Below are 18,766 nucleotides of genomic sequence, written 5' to 3'. Positions count from 1 at the left end.
CTTGGAAAATGCATCCATGGAATGGGGTTATGGTTCTCAGGCAGTTCATGTTGCTAAAGGCCCATGTGATTCCCAGTGATCCTGAAATGCTGTGGATGTGCCCCAATTGGCATCACTTCTCCCAGCCCTGAAAGGCAGCTGTCCTGGGGAGGTGGTGAAGGATGCCTCAGGAATGGGGGAAAGCACACAGCCTGGGCTTGGGGGCTCAGGGGTCCTGAGCTCAGGCCAGGGACAGTGTTAGGAGCAGAAGTGTCCCACGGTCTGTCAGGAGTCAGAGGGTGGGATGTGTTTGTCTGAGCCCCATGGCCAGGCCAGCACAGGGACATTGTTTCACCATGGTCCAGGGGGAAGAGCCCTTTCAGCATCCTTTGGTATTGCCTCATGTGTTTGTCTTGGAGGTCTCCCATCCTGGCTGTCTGGAGGGTGATGGTGCCTTTTGCAAAGATCTGAAGGTTTCAAAATCAGGCGTTGATTCAAACTGGACCCAAATGCAATATTTTGAAATTCTCCTTGTAGGAGAACTTGGAGGGTGAGGGGTATGGGGGGGAATAATAAAAAAGATGAAGGTATTTGGGATGGTTTAAGATGGTTAATTTAAAAAAAAAAAAAAAAAAAGTCACTTTCTTAAAGATGCTGTATCAGGCCCCAAAAGACTGAGCAGAGAATGGGCTTGCCCTGCTCTGAGCCCTCTTCCACTCCCCTCCCTGGGTCTTTACCCCCAGATGCAGATTTACTGAAATTGGTGCCATTTTGGGAGATGCTCCATCTCCCAGCCCAGCATTTTCCAGCAGAAAACTTTGTGAGTCTCCAGCCATTCCAGCTGTGCTTCCTTCTGGGGCAATAAACCCAAAAGAGGGGAGAAATGCTATTTCCTAGGACAAGGCTTTAGAGACACACATCCAGCAGGGCTGGGATGGGGAACAGCTGAGAAAAGCTGGTTTTGAGCACCTTGACCTTGATCTCCTCTAGTTGGAATGTCCCTGCTGAGGGCCAGGCAGCCTGGGAGCCTGGGAACATGAAGCTGTAGCAGGTCCCTCATGGCCAGTGCCTTCCATTTGGCTCCCAGACGGAGAGCAAACAGATTGACCAATGCCCGAAGCGAAGCCTTTAACCCAGCGTTGGAGACGCTACCTCATTTCCAGGAGCAAGCACCCAGCCGGCTGGGAACTGTGTCCTGGGGCAGCGTGGGGACAGCTGGGAGAGATGCCATCATGCTGGGGTAGGCAGCCATCCAGCATGGCCAAACATGACCCAGGGCAAATGGGGTGCTGCCTTTCTGGCACCCCACTAAGTCACAGCATGGACCACTCTGCCCTTGGCATCCTTGAGGTGGGCAAGGCTGGGCCAGCTGCACCCCAGCCCCACTCTGGTCTGTGGTCATGCTCCCATCTCCCAGCCACCCTGCTGGACCTTCCTGGCTGGCCAAAAGGGTTATTTCTAGCAGGGTTTGTGGGGGGATGACAGTCAATTACCCATTTTTGCTAGCACTTGCTCTGGAGAAGTGAGCTGGCAGGTTGTCTTGAGCTGGACAGGTGGAGGAGGGTGGGGTCAGGGATCCCACAAGATGATCCAACACCTGTTTTGGGCTGAATACTCGCAGTGCATGGCCAAAACCCAGGGATGCTGCTGCGGGATCTCAGGGTCTCATTGCACTGCAGAGAGCTTCTCCCATCGGTGGAATGCACCGAAAAACCCCAAAGCCCTTCCCAACCACCACGAAGGTTTCTGCAGGGACCTGTCACTCGCCTTAAGGATGCTGGCACGGATTGAGGAGAGCAGCCACAAGCTGTTCCTGCGCAGGGAAGGGGCTGCTGCCGGGCGCTGGCCCCAGGCGATCAGCCCCGGGCTCCACCGTGGCCTAATTAGCTTGTTTGTCTCGTTAGGCATGAGCCTGGGGGGGTGTTCAAAGGGAAGGCTCAGCCGGTTTCAAAGCGAGACTCACAAACATCTTTACACCCAGAGAGAGGCGTGATGGGGAGACCAGGGGGATTCACACGGCGCTGACAGGGACTGATTGCCGATGGCACCATTCTCCGTGGCATGTGGGCTAGATGTTGCCCCCATCCTCCTGGAAATGCAGCGGCATCCCCCTGCCCCAGGAGGAGCTCTCCTCCTTCCCCAGGAGCTGCCCTGGCGAGCTGGGCTCCCCATCAGGCTGAGAGCACAACCGGGGGATGCTCGGAGCTGTTCCCCAGCGCTGGCTGTGCCCGGGCAGCTCAGGGAGGCTCAGCCGGCAGCTGGGGAAGGGTTAACCCTGGAGCCTTCCCAGACAATTACCGCCGGCCTGACCCCACGGATGCTGCTCTCTTCTTATCTGAGGGAGATGATAACCAGCTATAAGAAGTTAATGAAGCTGCAGGATGAGTCAATGCTCTCCTGCTGCTCTCCAGATGTTCCCATCCTTTCCCCAGGGGAATGATGGAGGAATGACGGAGGGATTCCATCTGCCTGCCATAAATAGAAGGAAAACACCCCAAAACCCCAACCTCGACCCCATACAACCCCCTTCAGCACACAACCTGCTTGCGTGACCTGCTGGCAGAGCAAGCATCCGGGGACAGGCAGAGAGCATGCCTTGCCCAGGGAAGGGTGAAAAGCAGGAATAAATTTGGGACTGGGGACAGGGTGCGTGGGATGACCACTGGCCCAGAGGGAACAAGTCCCAGCCTCCTCTCACTGGGATTCCAGAGCCCACATCCCAGCGGAGGCAGAAAGGTGCCGGAGCTTTGGGCTGAGTCAGGCTGGGCAGGAAACTCCAGGATCTCTCCCGCAGCTGCAGGCAGCCGGGGAGGTGTGAGTAAGCCCAGGGTTTCGGTAAATGCGGAGGATGTTTAGCCAGGAGGGGTTGTGGGGGGGTGTGGGGGTTGTTTTGAAAGAGAGGCTTGAATGGGCCCTGGTACCCAGCTGTCCCCTGCATGTGGCCACAGGTGACAGCTGCTCCCCCAGCCCGAGCAATGGGTGACAGGGTGCAGACCCTGCCCAGCACCCAGGGTCTCTCTGCCAGCAGGGAGTGCAACAGGCTAAGCTGGACCTTGGCCCCCGAGTGCTGCTGCAGTGAGATGCTCTCAGGTGCATGGTCCTTGTGACAGAGGGGCACCCAAACCACCCTGGGGGTGACTGAAACACTGACTTGGGATTTTCCATACCCCTTCCAGACCTTTTAGTTTTAATTGTCAGTGGGTGCTTTAGAGATGTCCTTGCTGTCCAATCGTGAGGGCAGAACGTTCCCATCCACACCGATGCTGCCTGTCTGAGGACCTGACCAGGCATTCAGGCTCCTGGGCATCTCACAGTGAGGATTTACTGGGAAACGGTGCGCCAAATCAGGGAATATTTCCCAGCTTTGACTCAGCATCAGTGTAACATCTCCCAGCCAGCCTGCTGGTACCTCGTGCTGGGGACTTGGCAGCTGCCAGGACACCCCCTGCCCATGCACAGGAGTTCCTGGCAGCCCCAAACACTCTCCCAGCTGGATTTCAACTCACCATACCCTTAGCTTGCACTCAGCCAGGGTAGGGGTGCTGGGATCCCCTTTGAGGGTGCCCAGTGAGACTGCCTTCCCCCACCTCACCTTCCCTAAGGCAATCCCCTTCCTCAGTTTTCCCAGCAGGTATGCGAGGGGATGGCAAAAACTCACCCCCAGTTCTCCCTGACGGGCCTGGCAGGGATGGCTCTGCTGCTGCCGTTTATTTACCCTTCTTTCATCACCACCAAATATAAGAGATGAGCTCATGCCTCTCGCCAGGCTCTGACGACACGGGGTTTATTTCCACTGCAGGTATAAATAAAAAGCAGTGCCGCAGGCACCGGGGCGCCTGGCGCTCGGGAGGAAAGTCATCCTGGTGGAGTGAGCTCGGCCAGGGGAAACCACAGCCCTTGGGGGCTCCGACCCCTCTGGCATCCCAGGGATGAGGATGAGGATGCTCTCCCTCCCTGGGCATCCACACTGTGGTGATGGGGGGAGCGGCGTGAGGCCCCCCAAGCCGCCCCTCACTGCCCGACCCTTTCTGCCTAGCAGCAGCTCCTGGCAGCCCCAGCGAAGCCCCGGGACCCACCATCGCTAGCTAATCCCCACCGAGACCTGACCTAATTCCCGGGCACGTGAGCGTGTCTCCAGGCAGACTGCTGTGCGCCCGGGCCAGATCAAAGCGCGCAGGATGGCAGCGCAGCCCGGCACGCCTGGAGACACCGGCTCCAATCCGCCGTGCGCTGCCGACGCGTTCTCCCTGGCACCCCGAGCTGCCGCCGGCTCCTGCCCGGCCCTGACAACAGCGCAGCCTTTCCCATTGCTGCTCTTGTATCCGGGGAAGGGTCTCTCGGTGTTTACGTCTGCGGCTGGGCTGCGGAGCCCCGAGCAGAGCAGGGGTTATCCAAAGTGCGGGAGAGGTTTCGGTGCTTTGTTGCCATCCCAGATGGGCTCAGCCCCAATCCGAGCCACGGGGAGCACCCACCGACCAGTGGGGTGAGGGTCCTGCGGGGTCTCTGTGCACTGTGCCCCACCAGGGAGGAGGGGTGAGGATGCACGCCGTCCCTGCTCAGCGGCAAAGCACTGCCCGACCATTACAGAGAGCACTTCGCAGCCATCCCCGAGCCAAACCTGCCCCAGCTCAGTCCCTCAGCTCCAGCACCCACCAGCCCACCCACAGCTCTGCTGCTATTGCCAGAGAAGGTCCCAAATTTCCAGCAGCAGCTGTGAGAGGGCTGCCTAGCATATCCCAAGGGGAGAGGGGTGTAGACAGGACACTGAGAAATCTTTGAGGGGAGAAGACATCAGGAATGGGCACAGAAGAGGCTCTTACACCTCGTGTTCCCAGGCGCTGGGGACTTGGCAGGGGATTTGCCCCATCCCTTGTGCTCCAAACAGCCCCTGAGCTGCACACAGGGGACAGCAGGAGTGCTGGGAGCCAGAAAGGGCTGCTGTGGTCAGCCTGTGGCCCCACACCACAGAAATTCCCTAGGGCATGGAGCAGCCCCCAGGCAGGCACTGCAGGGACTGCTAGGGGCAGCGGGGTGAGTGCTGTACCCAGATGCTGCTGTTTAAAGCTCTGCTTTATTCCTCTTTTTCTGACCACACTCTTTCCCTGACACTGCAGCAGGGCTCGTGGCTGGCTGATCACCTCCCACCCTTTGGTGAGCTTCCCCCAGCCCCCTGTGGAGCTGCAGCATTTCTTTAAGTCCCTTTTTGGTGCCAGCACGTGACTGATTCTCATGTTCAGAGATGCTGCATGCCCCCCTCGCCTCTCTTAATTTTTCTTGCACCATCCGACATGGAAATACCAATTTTGGTGCACAGGTTCTGGACAGGAGCCAGATGCCACCGACCTGCAGAGCATCAGCAGTGCCAGGATGGGGACAGGCTCAGCTCAGGCTGTGGAGCCATGTGGAACTGCTCTGTCCAATGCTACCTCGAGGATGGGAAACCTCCATCCCAAACCTGGGAGATGTTTGCTCAGGGGCTGCCCACAGTTAAGATCCTCCATGGGTAAGGGCTCTGAAAGGGCCAGGGATGGGAAAAGGGTTCAACCAGCACAGCTCAGATGAGTGCCTGCACTGCCAGCCGCAGGGACACAGTGCCCATGGGCTCCAGGGCTGCTGTGACTTGCATGGCTCCTTGTCTCCCAAGTTCTTCCTCTTCCTCCCCACTGGAAGTTCAGATGCTCTTTCAGTACAGTAAAATGTGCTGAATTCTCCTACACACTGGGATTTGGGGGTTAAAAAAAACAACATCTGAACTTTTCCAGCCCTTGCTCCTTTTTCCTTGCACTCTCTAGCAGCTTTCCTGCCACCACTGCCCAACACCAGAGTGATTTGGGTATTCACAGGGAAGCTGAAACCCCCGGTGGGAAGCTGGTTTTCTCCCCAGCCGAGACATGGTTTGGTTCCAGCCGCCACCAACCCCGGCTCTGATTTCTCCCCATTCCCCAGGATAAGGCTTGGCTTTTGCAGGCAGGCTGCTGGCAGAGATGGGACACTGGAGGGATGAACAACCAGGAACACGGGAGGAATGGGAATGTGACTCTCACCTCCGTCTCCTCACACAATCTTTGGGCAAGCAAACTCCAATATTCTGGAAGAGATGTTTTACTCCACCAAATGCAATGAAAGGGCTTCTATGGGAGCCAAAGCAGAGATGCTGTCTTGCTCTCCCCTATCCCAGCAGGGTCCTGGAAAAGCACCACTGGGTCTGTGGTCTGCAGGAGGTTGCAGTAGGAGCAGGCTGCCAAGCTTGGCTGCTGCTGGCATGCTTGACCCTGGCAGGAATGTTATTCCCATCCTGTTGGAAAGCATCCCTCTGGCAGGGCTGAGCATCAGCCCCTTCAGCTGAGGACTGGTAAGTGTGAGACTTGTCCTACCCCCTCCAGCTCTGAATAGTTCTGATTTTGCCCAGCTCAGTGTTGCTGAGCACATGGGGCAGCCCCCTGAGGTGTCCAATTAAAGATTTTGGTCCCAGAGATGTGGGTTTGGGAGTATCAAGTCTCCCAGGGCTGCTGGTGATTTTTCAGGGCTCTCGAATGGTTTGAAAACCACAATGGCATTTCTCTGACCAGTGCTGGGCCCTGCTGTGGGAGATGGACAGATCTGGACAGACCCAGTAGAGCCCAGAGCTCCAGCCCAGGCTCTGCCCGAGCCAGTGGGGTTTGCCCCTGGGCTGGCAGAATCTCCTAAGGCTGACCAGGATTTTGGCAGCAACTGCTGTGGTGCTGCCCCGTGGGGAGCCCTGGACCTGCCTGGGATGCTGCACCAGGCGCATGGGAAGAATGGAGGACCCATAACTCCTGCGTGCTTGGAAAACAAAGCATCCTTTTCACGCTGTTGCTGCTGCCCCTGCCCAGCCTAGGCACCGCTGCCCAGGGCAGTCCAGTGGGTTGCTCTTGGATGCCTTAACCTCCTCCAGAGCTCAGCCAGGAAATCTGAGCCGGGGTACAAGGCTGTGAAGAGGATCACTCACTGCTCCGGGCTTCCTCAGCCCACAGCTGGAGGAGAAGAGTGGGGTGGTGGGGTGCCCCGAACCCGCATCAGCTCCGGGGGGAGCACAGCCCTCTTCGGGCAGTGGGGAAGGAGCATCCCTGGGAGCTCCAGCTCTCCTCTCCTGCATCCCTCCTTCCCCGCCCGGCGGGACTCGGCTCCCGGTGCGCGGGAAGCGATGAGGTCATGGTGCTTAATATAGCGATTTCATCACAGCCCTTCTCCCCAGCAACACCGCTCGGCTCCCGCCGCCCCCCGGCCGGCAGCGCCCGGGATGCGGTGGGATGCGGGGCCGGCCCGGGGCTGTGCGGGGCAGCCCGTGCCTGGTGTCACAGTGCCGCCCTCTGGGCACTGCGGCCGGAGGATGGGGATGCTCCATGCACCCCCCAACCCCCCAAATACCCAGATCGGAGCGGCACACTGGATCCATCGCGTCCCCCCGCCCCCGCCGTGTGCCATCCTATCCCCGCCGTGGATTTAGAAGCAGGTATGTGGAGATGGTTTTCCCCTCCTCCCCACCCCGCTCATGCCCCCAAGTCCTGCAAACAGCTTCCCATTCTTGTAAATAATATGCTTTTCCTTTCCTCTTTCTTTTTCCCTATCCATGAGAGGCTTTCTCCCTGCCCTGCTTCTCAGATACAAACCCTAGAGATTTAAAAACCCAAGTATTTTTCTTCTCCCCACCCCTCCAAAAATAGAACTATTAGTGAAGGGCCCCAGCTGTGCACCTGCATCCCTTCTGGCTGCATCACCCGGGGAGAAGAGGAGGGTCTGCATGCAGGCAGGGCCTCACAGAGCTGGGATTAGGGCTGTAATGATATTGGAGTCACAACCCTACCCTGCCAGGGCAGGATCACCTGCACAGTCCCGTTTTCCCCCGGGAATACGGGCAGGGATGTGGCTCTGGGACTCACCAGCCAGAAGGGCCTGTTTCAGCTCAGCATCCCCCAGCACACCAGGGCCAGACCTGTAGAGCACCTCACTGTCGAGCCCTGGGGAACAACCAGGAGAGAGAGGTCAGTGCGGAGCCCCACATCCTCCTTTGCGACACAGGGGACGTGGGCAGGGACTGAGAGCACCACCCTCCCTCGCCCTGTCTGCAGGAGCTGGGGCCATGGGGAGAGGTTTGGCTCTAGAGATGCTCTCAGGGCGCCCTGAGCAGGGCAGATCAGGTGGCTGTGTGTGCCCCGGGGGTGCCCTGCGGGTGAGTGCTGTGGTTCTCCATACCTTGTTTTTCCAGCGCCTCGATGAGCCTGGCCACGGTGGGCAGTGCCTGCTCGGGGAGGGTGGGGTGCTCGCTGAGCTCTGCCTGCCCGGGGAGCCCTGTGAGGAAAGAAGGGGAGAAGGGGTTTGGAAATGCCTGCCGGCAGGAATTCCAGGCTCTTTCCTCAGCTGCCCCAGGACAGGATCAAGCTGCTGCTTTGGCACAGCCACAACCAACACTCCGTCTCATGCGTGTCTAATTTTGGAGCACTTCTCTCTTTATTTTATCCTCTTTTTGCAATAAGAGTCACCGTTGGGGGCTCAGCTGCTTGCTGAGATGCAAAGACCTGCTCAGGCATGTGCCCTGCCTGTGGGGAGCATCGCATCCCAGGCATGGAGATCCTCCAGGCCAAATTGGCTTCCCCACCTCTCCTCTCACGGCACCGAGACTGTCCCCTCTCATCACCCACAGCCCACAGTGACACCAGACAGGGCCCAGGCACCCAGATCTGTACCCAGCACAGACTTCTCTCTCTGCAGCTCTCACCTGCTTGTATTCTCTGGTGTGCACAACAGGGTTGAGCACAGGCCAGGGAGGACTCAGTATCCCCTTGGCTGGTGCAGACCTCCCTCAGCCCTTGAAGAGCCCTTCAGACAAACAAGACTCAGGCTTCCCACAGCACAAATCCCCATGTGCTGCTGAGTTTTAGACCAAGGACACCTCACACCAGACCATGGCAGAGAGGAGCAAACCCCTTGGCAGGCAGGAGAGCACCTGTCCTTACCCCAGTGTATGTTGTATCCATCCATCCATCCATCCATCCATCCATCCATCCATCCATCCCTTTTTATCACCCCAGCTGATAAACCCGTCCTGTGTGGGTTAAACCCAGTGGCAACCTTGGCAGCGGACTACTGGGATTTCTCCCTACTGTCTCTTTAGTGGCCTTTAGACCCCCAGAGAGGCAGCAGGCAGGGGCTGCCACTGGCTGCAGCACACCAGGGCCATGTACGACTGCTGCAGCACGGACAGCATGTGGAAAGGATAAAAAAAAATAAAAGAGGGACTTTGGGCAGGGCCACACTGCCTTCAGTTTTTTGTAAAAAAATTGCGACAGGTAGATCCAGGCTCTGATCCTCACCAGGGTGATGCCCTGGTGCCCCCTGGAGAACAGGGAGGGATGCAAACCTCCCCCTGTGGGTGGTTGATCCAGTCCCCAGGCATGGCCACAACCCCCAGGCACAGCAAGAGGGTCCCCTCTGCCACCCAGTGAGGATGTGTGGGTGCCTTGGGTGGGAACAGGGAAGATTTCAGGGTTAAAAGCAAAGTACATCATTGGAAGCTCATGTAAAAATGTCCCTGCTGTGTGAGTGGTTTTGTAATTAGGGAAAACTGGGCTTTTCCTCCAAACCAATGGCTTAGGGAAAAGGTGGTGACTGCAAAAATATAATTGTTGTCTGTTTCTCCTTGCTGGGAATGGCAGGAATGGCCCCAAGCTGTGCCAGGCTGGACCCCAGCATCCTGATGGCCCACTCGACTCCAGCCCCAGGTGAAGTGGAGATGATGCCTCCTGGCAGTGATGCTGCCCAGGACAACGAGCCAGGGGCAAAACAGCCACTGAGCTCTTGGAAGTCCCCTGGGATTCGGAATCTGCTGCAGAGCTGTTTTTGGGATGTTATTTAATTAAATAAAGGACCATTCCTGGCTTGAAGGCATGGCTGGGACATGCAGTATCTGTCATTCAGGGCTTCCTCCATGGCTTGAGCCAGCTCAGGGTCCCTGTGTGCTAGCAGGGCTCAGTGGGAACTGAGGGCACTCGGGGGGTGGAGTAGAGTGGGTACACTGCTGTCGCAGAAAAATAAATTAGGGCTTGCCAAAAAAACGTCCCTCAAACCTCCATCTGGAAATGGAATCAGTATGGGAAGAATTAAAAAAAAAAACCCCAAACCAAAAAAACCCAAACCAAAAGAAAAGTACCTTCTCTTCCAAGAGGACATTGGAGATTTTCACTCTAAGAGAAATCCTGTGAGCTGGGAGGTTTGGGTTTAAACTGACACAAAATGGCACACACTGCTCCCGTGCCGCAGAAAGATGTGGTCGTGGGACGGAATGTCCCCTACTGAGGTCCCTGCACAGCCTGGCATTGCCCCAGGAAAGGCACCCCATGGAGGAGCACCCCACGGCACAGCACCCCGTGTCCCCCTGAATGTGGGGCTGGACACCTGGCCATGGCCAGAGCACATCTTGCAGATGGCGGCACCCTCCCCAGCCTACCCCAAAACCTGGCTTTAGGGCTTTTTTCCCTACTAAAAACTGTGGATTTTACATTCTTAAAAATTCTGTTATCCTTCCACCTGAGTACCTGCAGGGCTGGGGTGCCTGCAGTGAGACCTTCCACATGGGCCAGGCTCTCCAGCCAGGATGTGCTGCGGATGTTCCTTGATTTGTAGGGAATCACCTCGTCCCCAGAACCTGCAGGCATGGGGTCCCTGGGCACATGTCCCTCAGAGAGGAGCCCATGCCACCCCCTGCATGCAGCAGGGCAGTGGTGAGAGGCAGCAAAGGCAGAAACAAGAAGGTGGCTTCACATTCCCTGGTGAGCGGGACTGGAGAGCCCTGGGATCTGCTCCTGTCTGACCCGAAATCTCCACACAGCACCGAGTTTGCCAGGGCTCTGCCTGCTGACCAGGCAGAGGGTTCACCACTGAGCCAGACTGAGCAGGGGGCTCAAACCCCTCTTCTGGCAGCTAAACACCCCCAAAAAGTGGCCTCCACCCTCCTGCAAATCCAGCACGTAGCTGCTCACGGAGCCTCCCCAGCGCTGCTGGGACTGCGGCTGCCTTGGCGCACTGGTCGGGGAGGAGCACCTGCATTTTGGTGAGGGGAGGTGGCAGGGGGGCCCAGGATCCTTCCCAAGGGGCTGTGGGGGCTGCACGTCAGGAGCAGCATGGCAACCCCACACATGGACATGGATGGTGCCCTGCTCAGCCCGGGAGCCAGGTGGTGCCCACCTCAAATCACGGTGGCAAGGGGGTACTGGACTGTGTTGTGAAGGGAGACAGACTCTGCATCAGTGGGTGTCCCTCCAAACCCAGACTAAGGCACTTGCAATGCCCAGACAGCACAGGGGCTGCTCCTTTGGGTGCCACACTGGTCCCAAAATGGGCAAGGAGGGTGCCTGAGGTGCCAGACCAGCAGCTGGGCAGGTTTTCCTGCCATGGCTGAAGGTGATGCTGCTATCCCAGCCCCAGGCCACACGGACAGCCATTTCTGCTCCATGCCTCCCAGAGCAGGAGAGCACCGTAGCTTTGGCTGGGGTCACCACGACGTGCCTGGCTGGAAGGGGGGATTCTTACTTTGGTTTTATTTTTTTTTAGCTAGTGTACACTGTGCAACTGCTGTGAAATCCCTCCAGGCCCCAATGCACTTGGCCATGATGAGTGGCCAGGGCAGAGCAGGCTGCACAAGCTCGGCAGATCCTGGCAGAGAACGGCTGGAGGCCCCTGTGCCAGGAAGGGTCCTGCCAAATATCCCTCCCCAGAGCTGTGCTGCAGCGCCCAGGGACAGAGGAGCCCCCCAGGGACTAACCACACCGCTTGCCAAGACTGTCCCCTGTCCCAGCTTGCACAAAGTGACAGTGAGGCTGGGAGCTGGCCTAGGGCCAGCACTCGCCTGGGCACTGAGAGCAGCCTGAATCAGGTGCCGCAGTGGTGGGGAGAGGAGCAGTTGGAAAAAAGGTCCCCAGGGACCACCATGGGGCTTTCTGCTCCTCTCTGAGGGGCCAAAGGGGCCTTGCATCTTCTCCAGTGCTCTCGTGGATGTGGATCCCCTTGGACACCCCATGCCAGCACAGCAGCCAGCCTGGGATGCTGGTGAGGAACAATCCCTGCAGCATGTTTGCCTGGGTATAGCGACACTCTGGGCACCCCCAGCCCCTCCAGGCTGCCTCCATACACCAGGGCAGGTAATTCCCAGGCCAGTTCCTCCTTCTGGGGCCAGATCCCCCTCCCGAGCGTGGATTCCCACCAAGCCACCTCAACTGCAAGCATCCACCCAGCCTCCACACCACCCTCGCCCTAGGCTCCTGGGCTCCCACCTTCCTGCTCCCCTCACACTCACCCCAGGGCGTGGGGGTCCCAGCGGGTGGCAGGGGCAGTGGCCTCGGTCTGGCCTTGGTGGCGGCGGTGGCGATGCGGGTGGGACCCAGGTACTCCACGTAGGTACCGGGGAAGTCTCCGCGCTCCTTGGTGCGCTCGTTGACGCCGTGCAGCCAACCCTGGGGGTTGCGCTCGTCGCCGTCCTTGTAGTTGGGGCTGCTGAGCAGCCCGGCCCTGCTGACCGTCAGCACGTCCCCGGGGCACAGCGCCAGGTCCTCCTCCCGGTCCTTCTGGTACTCGTAGAGAGCCCGGTACTGCAGCCCGTCCGAGGAGGCCATGGCGACAGCGTGGCGTGGCTCACACCGCCGCTGGCCAGCCGGGCATCAGGGCTTGGGGTGCCCACACGGGGCTGGGGCAGTGCGGGGTTGGGAGCGCTGCTGTCCCTGCACAGGCAGGAGGAAAACCTCAGTGGTGGAAAATCTCCGAGATGGAGAGCGGCTCCTGACCCTCCGACCCCAAAATTGCAGTGGAGCCACACCAGCGCCTGGGACTGGTCAGCGTTGGCTCAGGTGTGGGTAAGGAGCTGTTTCTTCACCAGGGCAAACGGAGGAGATGAGGCTAACGGGGGTAGAGGGGACAAACGTGGGTCCTCCTCAGCCTGGCCTCATCCGCACGGTGCTGGGGACATCCCTGCTCTGCCGGAGAGAAAGGCAGCGCGTTAGTGACCAAACCTCTGCCTTGACCTCAACCTCTTGCCCGTCCCCCCATCCCATCTCCCGGGTGAGCCCAGCGGCTCGCTGGGCTCCTGCTTCCCAGGGAGCTCCCGCCAGCAGGGCTCGGCCACTGCACGCAAGGAAAGTACCGGCAAGAGTCTGGAAAGTAGGGCAAGAGATCACGCCACGGGTTTTTAAAATAGACATATGTGCTGAGAAACCTCCTGCCGCACGCAGCTCCCCTCCGGCAGCTCCAGCCTAGCAATGCTGCACGGAGCTGGCAGATGAAGATGTAGGCTTTTCATGTGGGTTTGGGTTTTTTATTTTTTTTTTTTTTAATTTTTTTTGGTGCATTTTTATATATTCCTCCAAGAGTGACATCATCCCTAGGGGGAAAGACTGTGCTGCCGCCGACCCACTGCCCCCCAGCTTCCAGCAGGACCCCGTGGAAGAGGGATGGAGGGATGATGAGCAGCAGCCGTCTGTCTGTCCATCCATCCATCCGCCTCCCAGAGCCCTCCCGCCGCCCCTCCAGCCTTACCGGGCGCGGTGGCTCCAGCGGCGGGAGCGGAGAACGGGAGCGGAGCGGAGCCGGCTCCCGGCCCCGCCGAGCCGCGCTCCGGCGGTGATGTCAGCGTCCCTCCTCCTCCTCCTCCTCCTGCTCGGTAGCCGGGCGGCCCCCCCGCCGCAGCGCGTCGGGAGGGGGGGTGGGGGGGCCCGACTACCGAGCAGGAGGAGGGAGAATTGTAGGAGTAGGTGGATGACTTCATCCCCAGATGCAGCATCTCTGCTCCCAAATTGCATCCTCTGTAGGATGGAGATCTCCCATCTGTGGGTTTCCATCCATCCTTAGGGGTGCTAAAGGACAGGAGAGGAGCAGCACCCCATAGACATCCCCCTTATGCCAGCCAGCTCTCCCTGTGCACCCACATAGAATCCCATCCCTTAGTCAGGCTACAAAACATGCACAGGACAGGCAGGAGACGTCATGGAGAATCCCAGCTCAGGGATGCTCTGGTTCCTCGCTCTCCTCCTGAGCTTGGACAAGCTATCCCAGTATTTGTCTGTCTGTGAGGCACAGAGAGGTGGATGTGATGTTCCCAGAGGCTCCAAGGCTTGTTTTGGTTCTATTTTTTTTTTTTTTTAATCCTTGCTTCTCACGCTGACTTCTCTGAAATGGTCGTGGCTCCTTGTCTTTGCTGCAGGTTGGACATCCTAAAAATAGATGGTACCTAAAACACAGGCTCTGGGAAATGCACGCTGGCTGAATCCAAGCCACTGCAGGCAGCAGTGCAGGGGTGGCACGAAGTCCAAGGAGGAATCCCAAGTGCTGGGAAAACTGAGGAAACAGACACAGAGGCCAGCAGAGCAATGCAGGAGATGTATGGCCCTTCTCATCCATAATTTCAGCAAAGCCCCCCTCCTTTCCCTGCAGCACATGGCCTGATGGTGCAGGGCAGCATCATCCTGGGGGATTTCTCCCCAGCTGCACTTCCTTGGGCAGCATGCAGCCCCCATTGCCCCACTCCCCAAGCTGGATCCAGCCCAGCTGCTGGTTGTTGCAGATTAAAAGGGATTTTTCTCTCCCTCGTCCCACTTCTGCTGGCACCATGCTGCTGTTGCTGGTGCTGGGACAGAGTTAGAGTTGGCTGTGAACAGCCAGATGCTGCCCTCCCCTGAGTCATGCTTCCCCAGTCATGTTCCCTGTGCCCCATCAGGGGTGGAGAGCTTTTGCTGAGTGTCTAAAGCCCTTCTTGGTGTCCCCAGAGTGTCCCACGGGGCTGTGAAGTCAACCAGGCTGAGCACAGTGTCAGTGCTCTGGGGGCTGCCTGGGGGAAGGCAAGGAGGTGTTTCCCTCCTGGGACAGGATTGGAGCTGGGGAGGCTGGTGGGTACCACCCATCCTATCCCAGGATCAATCCAATTTATAGGCCAGGAATTAACACAGTCCTGGGGCTCAGGGGCAGGGGAACAACCTGGCGTGACACCCATCATCTCTCCTTCCCAGCAGTAGGTATTTTCACTCATGATGTACCTTGGGGTCCCCAAACACAAAGGCACCATCTCCTGCTGGAGCCAAGTTCCATTGCCCCCAACAACCCCGCTGTTGGATGGGGCTGAGCATCACCCCAGCCCTCCCTGGCTGGCTCCTGTCCCAAGAACCTTCAGAGCACCCCTTACATCGCATCCCAGCTGCACCAGGATCATTCTCATTCTCTGCACCCTGGGCTACCCCTCACCCTGTGTCACCCCTACCTGGTTAATTTAAACCCCCACACCACTCCATCCCCCAAGGTGGGCAGAGAGCCCTCAGAGAGCACCCTGTCAAGATGCAAGAGGTGCTTCAGGCCTTCACTGCTATTGATTGAGCCAGAGGAGCTGCCTGTCAGGCCCTGATTAATCCATCCTTGCTGGATTAATGAGCAGCACTCATGGCCATGAGTGGCCTTGACTGTGTTCTGTGGAGGATGCAGGAGGAGCCATCCTTGCTCCCTGTACCCCACAGTCCCTTTCAGGCTGCCCTTTGCTCTCTGTGTGGGCAGCCCAGGATGGGTCTGTGGGGATGAGAGTGATATCTCCTCCCTGGGGTCCCCATAACCTTCTGCAGCTTCTCTCCTCTCCTGGCTGGAGGGATAACCCTTGGTGGGAGCATCTCCAGGGGATGCTCAGCATCCACCTTGGCTCTTTGTCCTGGCCTTTCCAAAGTGACTACTCAAGGTCCTACTGCTCCCCTCTTTGCTTTTGGGGGCTGCCATGCTCGTGTCCAGGAAAGTTGGCCACATGGCTGTGAATAAATAGAGCATAAATAGAGTTGTTAACATGCCCGGCTGGAGAAAGTGAGGCTGCAGGACTGGGCTGAGCCCTTCCCAGCCAGAGAAAACGGAAAGATTTTTTATTTCCTTTGACATTTCAGAGCTGGCTTTTTTGATATCACCACTGTTTCCCCAATTCAGAATGGGCCATGCTTTGCTTTCTCCTTAGGAGCAGGAAAATTCCCTCTCTCTTGGTTTTCTTCCAGAGTGCCCAGCATTGAGCTCTGGCTTCTGTGGGTTTTGGTTAGGGAGAGCCAAGTGCTTCTCCAAACAACTCCCAGTGTGGTATCCGTGGACAACCTCTTGCTGCTCTCTCCCACAGCCGTGCTCTGCCACCACCACCAGACTGCTTGCCGGGCTGGAGCTAACCCGGGGCTGGGGAGGGAGAGGCTGGACAAAACCCAAGGAACATGAGGAAAGGCTGGAGGTGCTGCTGGGGCTCTTCCCCATGCTACTCTGCAGGGCTGAAGCTCCCCAGCACGGCAGCTGCCAGGGCTGCAGGAGGGGGGCTGGCAGGGCACCCCAGAGTGGCACTGGGGACCCAGGGGTCTCAATGCCATCTCCCTGGGCAGCGGGCACAGCACATCCCAGGAGCTGAGCTCGGCCAGGTCCCACATCCCAACGTGGGGAGAAAGCTCCACCACCCATCCAGCCCTGGCCATCCTCACTGGCGAGACAGCGATGGAGACTTCACCGCCTGGCTCTCGCCTGCAGCAGCCCCCGGAGTGTCGGCGCTGAGGCATGGAGCTGTCCTGATGTGACCCTGCAGCGCAGCCCTTCGCATCCCCGAACCTGCCCGGCTGGGCTTTACGGCAGCTGCCGCCTCGCCGTGGCCCTTGGAAATTAATTCAGGAGGGATTTGCCCGCCTGGGCACTCGTGGGAAACAAGGAAATGTGATCCGGAGGGGTGGGCAGGCAGCCAGAGGCAGGGCAGCCTCGGGGGACTCGTTGTAGGGGAGAAATGCACGGGGAGAAGCTCAGCCCGGTACGAAGGAGGGAGGTTGTCATCGAGCCCCTCGTTAGTTGCGTTATTAACAGCTGGAGCATCGTCGGGATTAACATCGGCTCCGTGAGGCACAGGGACACACCAGGGCTGGGGCACACTGGCAACCCCCCTCAGCACCCCTGCATTTACACCCCGGGCCCCACATGGCACAGATCATGGCACCAGAAGGGGCAGCTCCTGCTTTCGGGACTCGAGTTGTGGTTTTGCACTAGCCGCAGGAATGGGGAGGATCGCCCCGGAAGCGGGAGCTGCAGCTGCAGGGAAATCGGTGTGGTCCCACTGCCTGCTCCCTCCCAACGTGGGGGAATTGGGATTTCCCCAGCTCTCCAGCCAAAATGCTTTGAGTCCTTTCGAAGCTGAGAACTGAAATACTTCAAGACATCAAAAACTTTTGGCTGATGTAGATATTTATTTCTCCGCATCAGGAGGTGGGAAGTGATGAATTCAGCACAAATCTGCTACATTCAGTAACTTCTGTCTGCAAATCCAAAGCTGGGCTCATAGCTGGCACATTGCAGTGTGTCCATCCATAAGTGCTGCCCCAGGTGTCTGGATGCTGGACAGACAGATGGGTACATGCTGCCAGCCCAAAACAGACATGGGAATGCCCTTTGCAAGGGACTCACCTGGCTGGGGATATCCTGACATCCTGTCAGTCACAGACCTGGCTGATCTCCATGGCTGGCAGTGCCCAGGACTTCATGCTCAGTGCTTTACCAGGAGGGAAACTGAGGCCACTTCCCTGCTCTTGGTCTCCCAGGGCCAGAGGAGGAGCTTTGCTGCCCATGCCCTGGTGAGAGGCATCTCCATGCTCCAGAGAAGGGGATGCTTGGGATCCAGCTGGCCTGGGTGAGAGGATGGGGACAGCGGGGAGATGGCGTGGCCTTGCTGGGCAGGAGGGACATGGGAATGTCACCAGACTTGTCCTTCTGTGGTCGGGTCAGGCCTTCCCAGAGAACCAGAAAATCCAGCCTGGCTCCCCTTTGAGGCTCAGGTGGATGATGCTGGGGAGCAGCCAAACCCCAAGCTGCTGCACCAGGGACTGGAGGAGGTGAGGGGACCAGTCCACAGCTTGGCCTCTGATTTTCCCCTGTGGCTGGCAATGACTGGGAAGGAGAGCAAGTATTTATATGTTTGCCAAAAATTATTTTTGGGGGGGGGGATTGTGTCCAGCAAAGAGGGTCAGGCTGGGATGGGGCAACTTTTGGGAGAGGGGCAATATGAGGGAGGGTTTAGGAGCAGCTGTCCCCCTTTGGGAGAGGAATGAAGGCTTGGCCCCTGGCTCTGAGCAGCTTCCTGGCAGCTGCTGCAGAGAAGGGCTGAGGCTAAGGCACAGGGGGGTGAGGGCTGCAGCCCCCAGCTGCAGCACGGGCTGTGGTAATACCCAGGGTGCCTGGGAGGCTTGGAGGCTTCCCCCAAATACCACCGGGATTTGGCTGGAGCCCAATGGGGCTGACTTCACCCTGCTGAAATGTATCATTACAGCCAGGCAGGGAATGTGCTGTGGGGTTTTAGGGGAGCCTGGTGTGGGGTGGAGCGTGCCAAGCACACAGAACCTAGTTTCCTGCAGGATGAGGTCTCCCCTGCCTCCCGAATTGCTCTGTGGTTTGATGACAAGCTAAAGAGACACGCTGTGGGTGCTGGGGAGGGGACCAGCACAAGCTCCTGCCCCAAAGCTGCCCTGGACAGGCAAGGGACACCGCCAGGGCCAGGCCTGGGGAGGCAGCATCCCCCCGTGTGCGGTGTGGCTCTCTTGCAGCCCTCCTCTGTGGGAAACCAGCTCTGTTTCAAAGCATCTTTTCAAAGAAAATCACTTTTGGCAGCCCTTAGGCAATGGCAGGTCTCCGCTGACTGCTCCAGCGCTGGCATCTGTCATGGCTGTCACTGTCCTCTCCCGCCGTCACCCTGCTGTGTCCCCGCCAGCAAAAATCCAGCTCCCTGTGCAGCAGTTGGGGACAGCCCGGGCAG

General features: G+C 58.3%; 1 protein-coding gene and 1 long non-coding RNA gene across 3 annotated transcripts in view; one reads left to right on the top strand and one right to left on the bottom strand.

The window, feature by feature from the left end:
• The window catches only part of PIK3R3 (phosphoinositide-3-kinase regulatory subunit 3), a 78,034-nt gene extending 64,361 nt beyond the window's left edge, over nucleotides 1-13,673 (bottom strand). Inside the window, exons 1-4 of one of the 2 annotated variants that reach the window (XM_085067698.1) lie at nucleotides 13,522-13,673; nucleotides 12,290-12,962; nucleotides 8,194-8,289; nucleotides 7,881-7,958 (exon numbers count right to left, since the gene is read on the bottom strand). In XM_085067698.1, coding sequence (XP_084923824.1) covers nucleotides 7,881-7,958; nucleotides 8,194-8,289; nucleotides 12,290-12,605 — 490 coding nt within the window. In that variant the 5' untranslated portion in view covers nucleotides 12,606-12,962; nucleotides 13,522-13,673. The remainder of the gene's footprint in view (nucleotides 1-7,880; nucleotides 7,959-8,193; nucleotides 8,290-12,289; nucleotides 12,963-13,521) is intronic. The other variant, XM_085067699.1, reaches the window with a different exon arrangement.
• LOC146433770 (uncharacterized) lies at nucleotides 6,992-9,881 on the top strand. The gene is made up of 2 exons (XR_014853711.1): nucleotides 6,992-7,453; nucleotides 9,654-9,881. It is a non-coding gene; the product is annotated as an uncharacterized LOC146433770 (long non-coding RNA).
• Nucleotides 13,674-18,766: the final 5,093 nt, after the last annotated feature.

The sequence above is a fragment of the Lichenostomus cassidix genome, chromosome 8, assembly GCF_008360975.1.
Source record: "Lichenostomus cassidix isolate B80296 chromosome 8, HeHo_3.0, whole genome shotgun sequence".
Classification (NCBI taxonomy): Eukaryota; Metazoa; Chordata; class Aves; order Passeriformes; family Meliphagidae; genus Lichenostomus; species Lichenostomus cassidix.
Note: the sequence above shows the minus strand (reverse complement) of the source record. Positions and strands in the feature narration are given on the sequence as shown.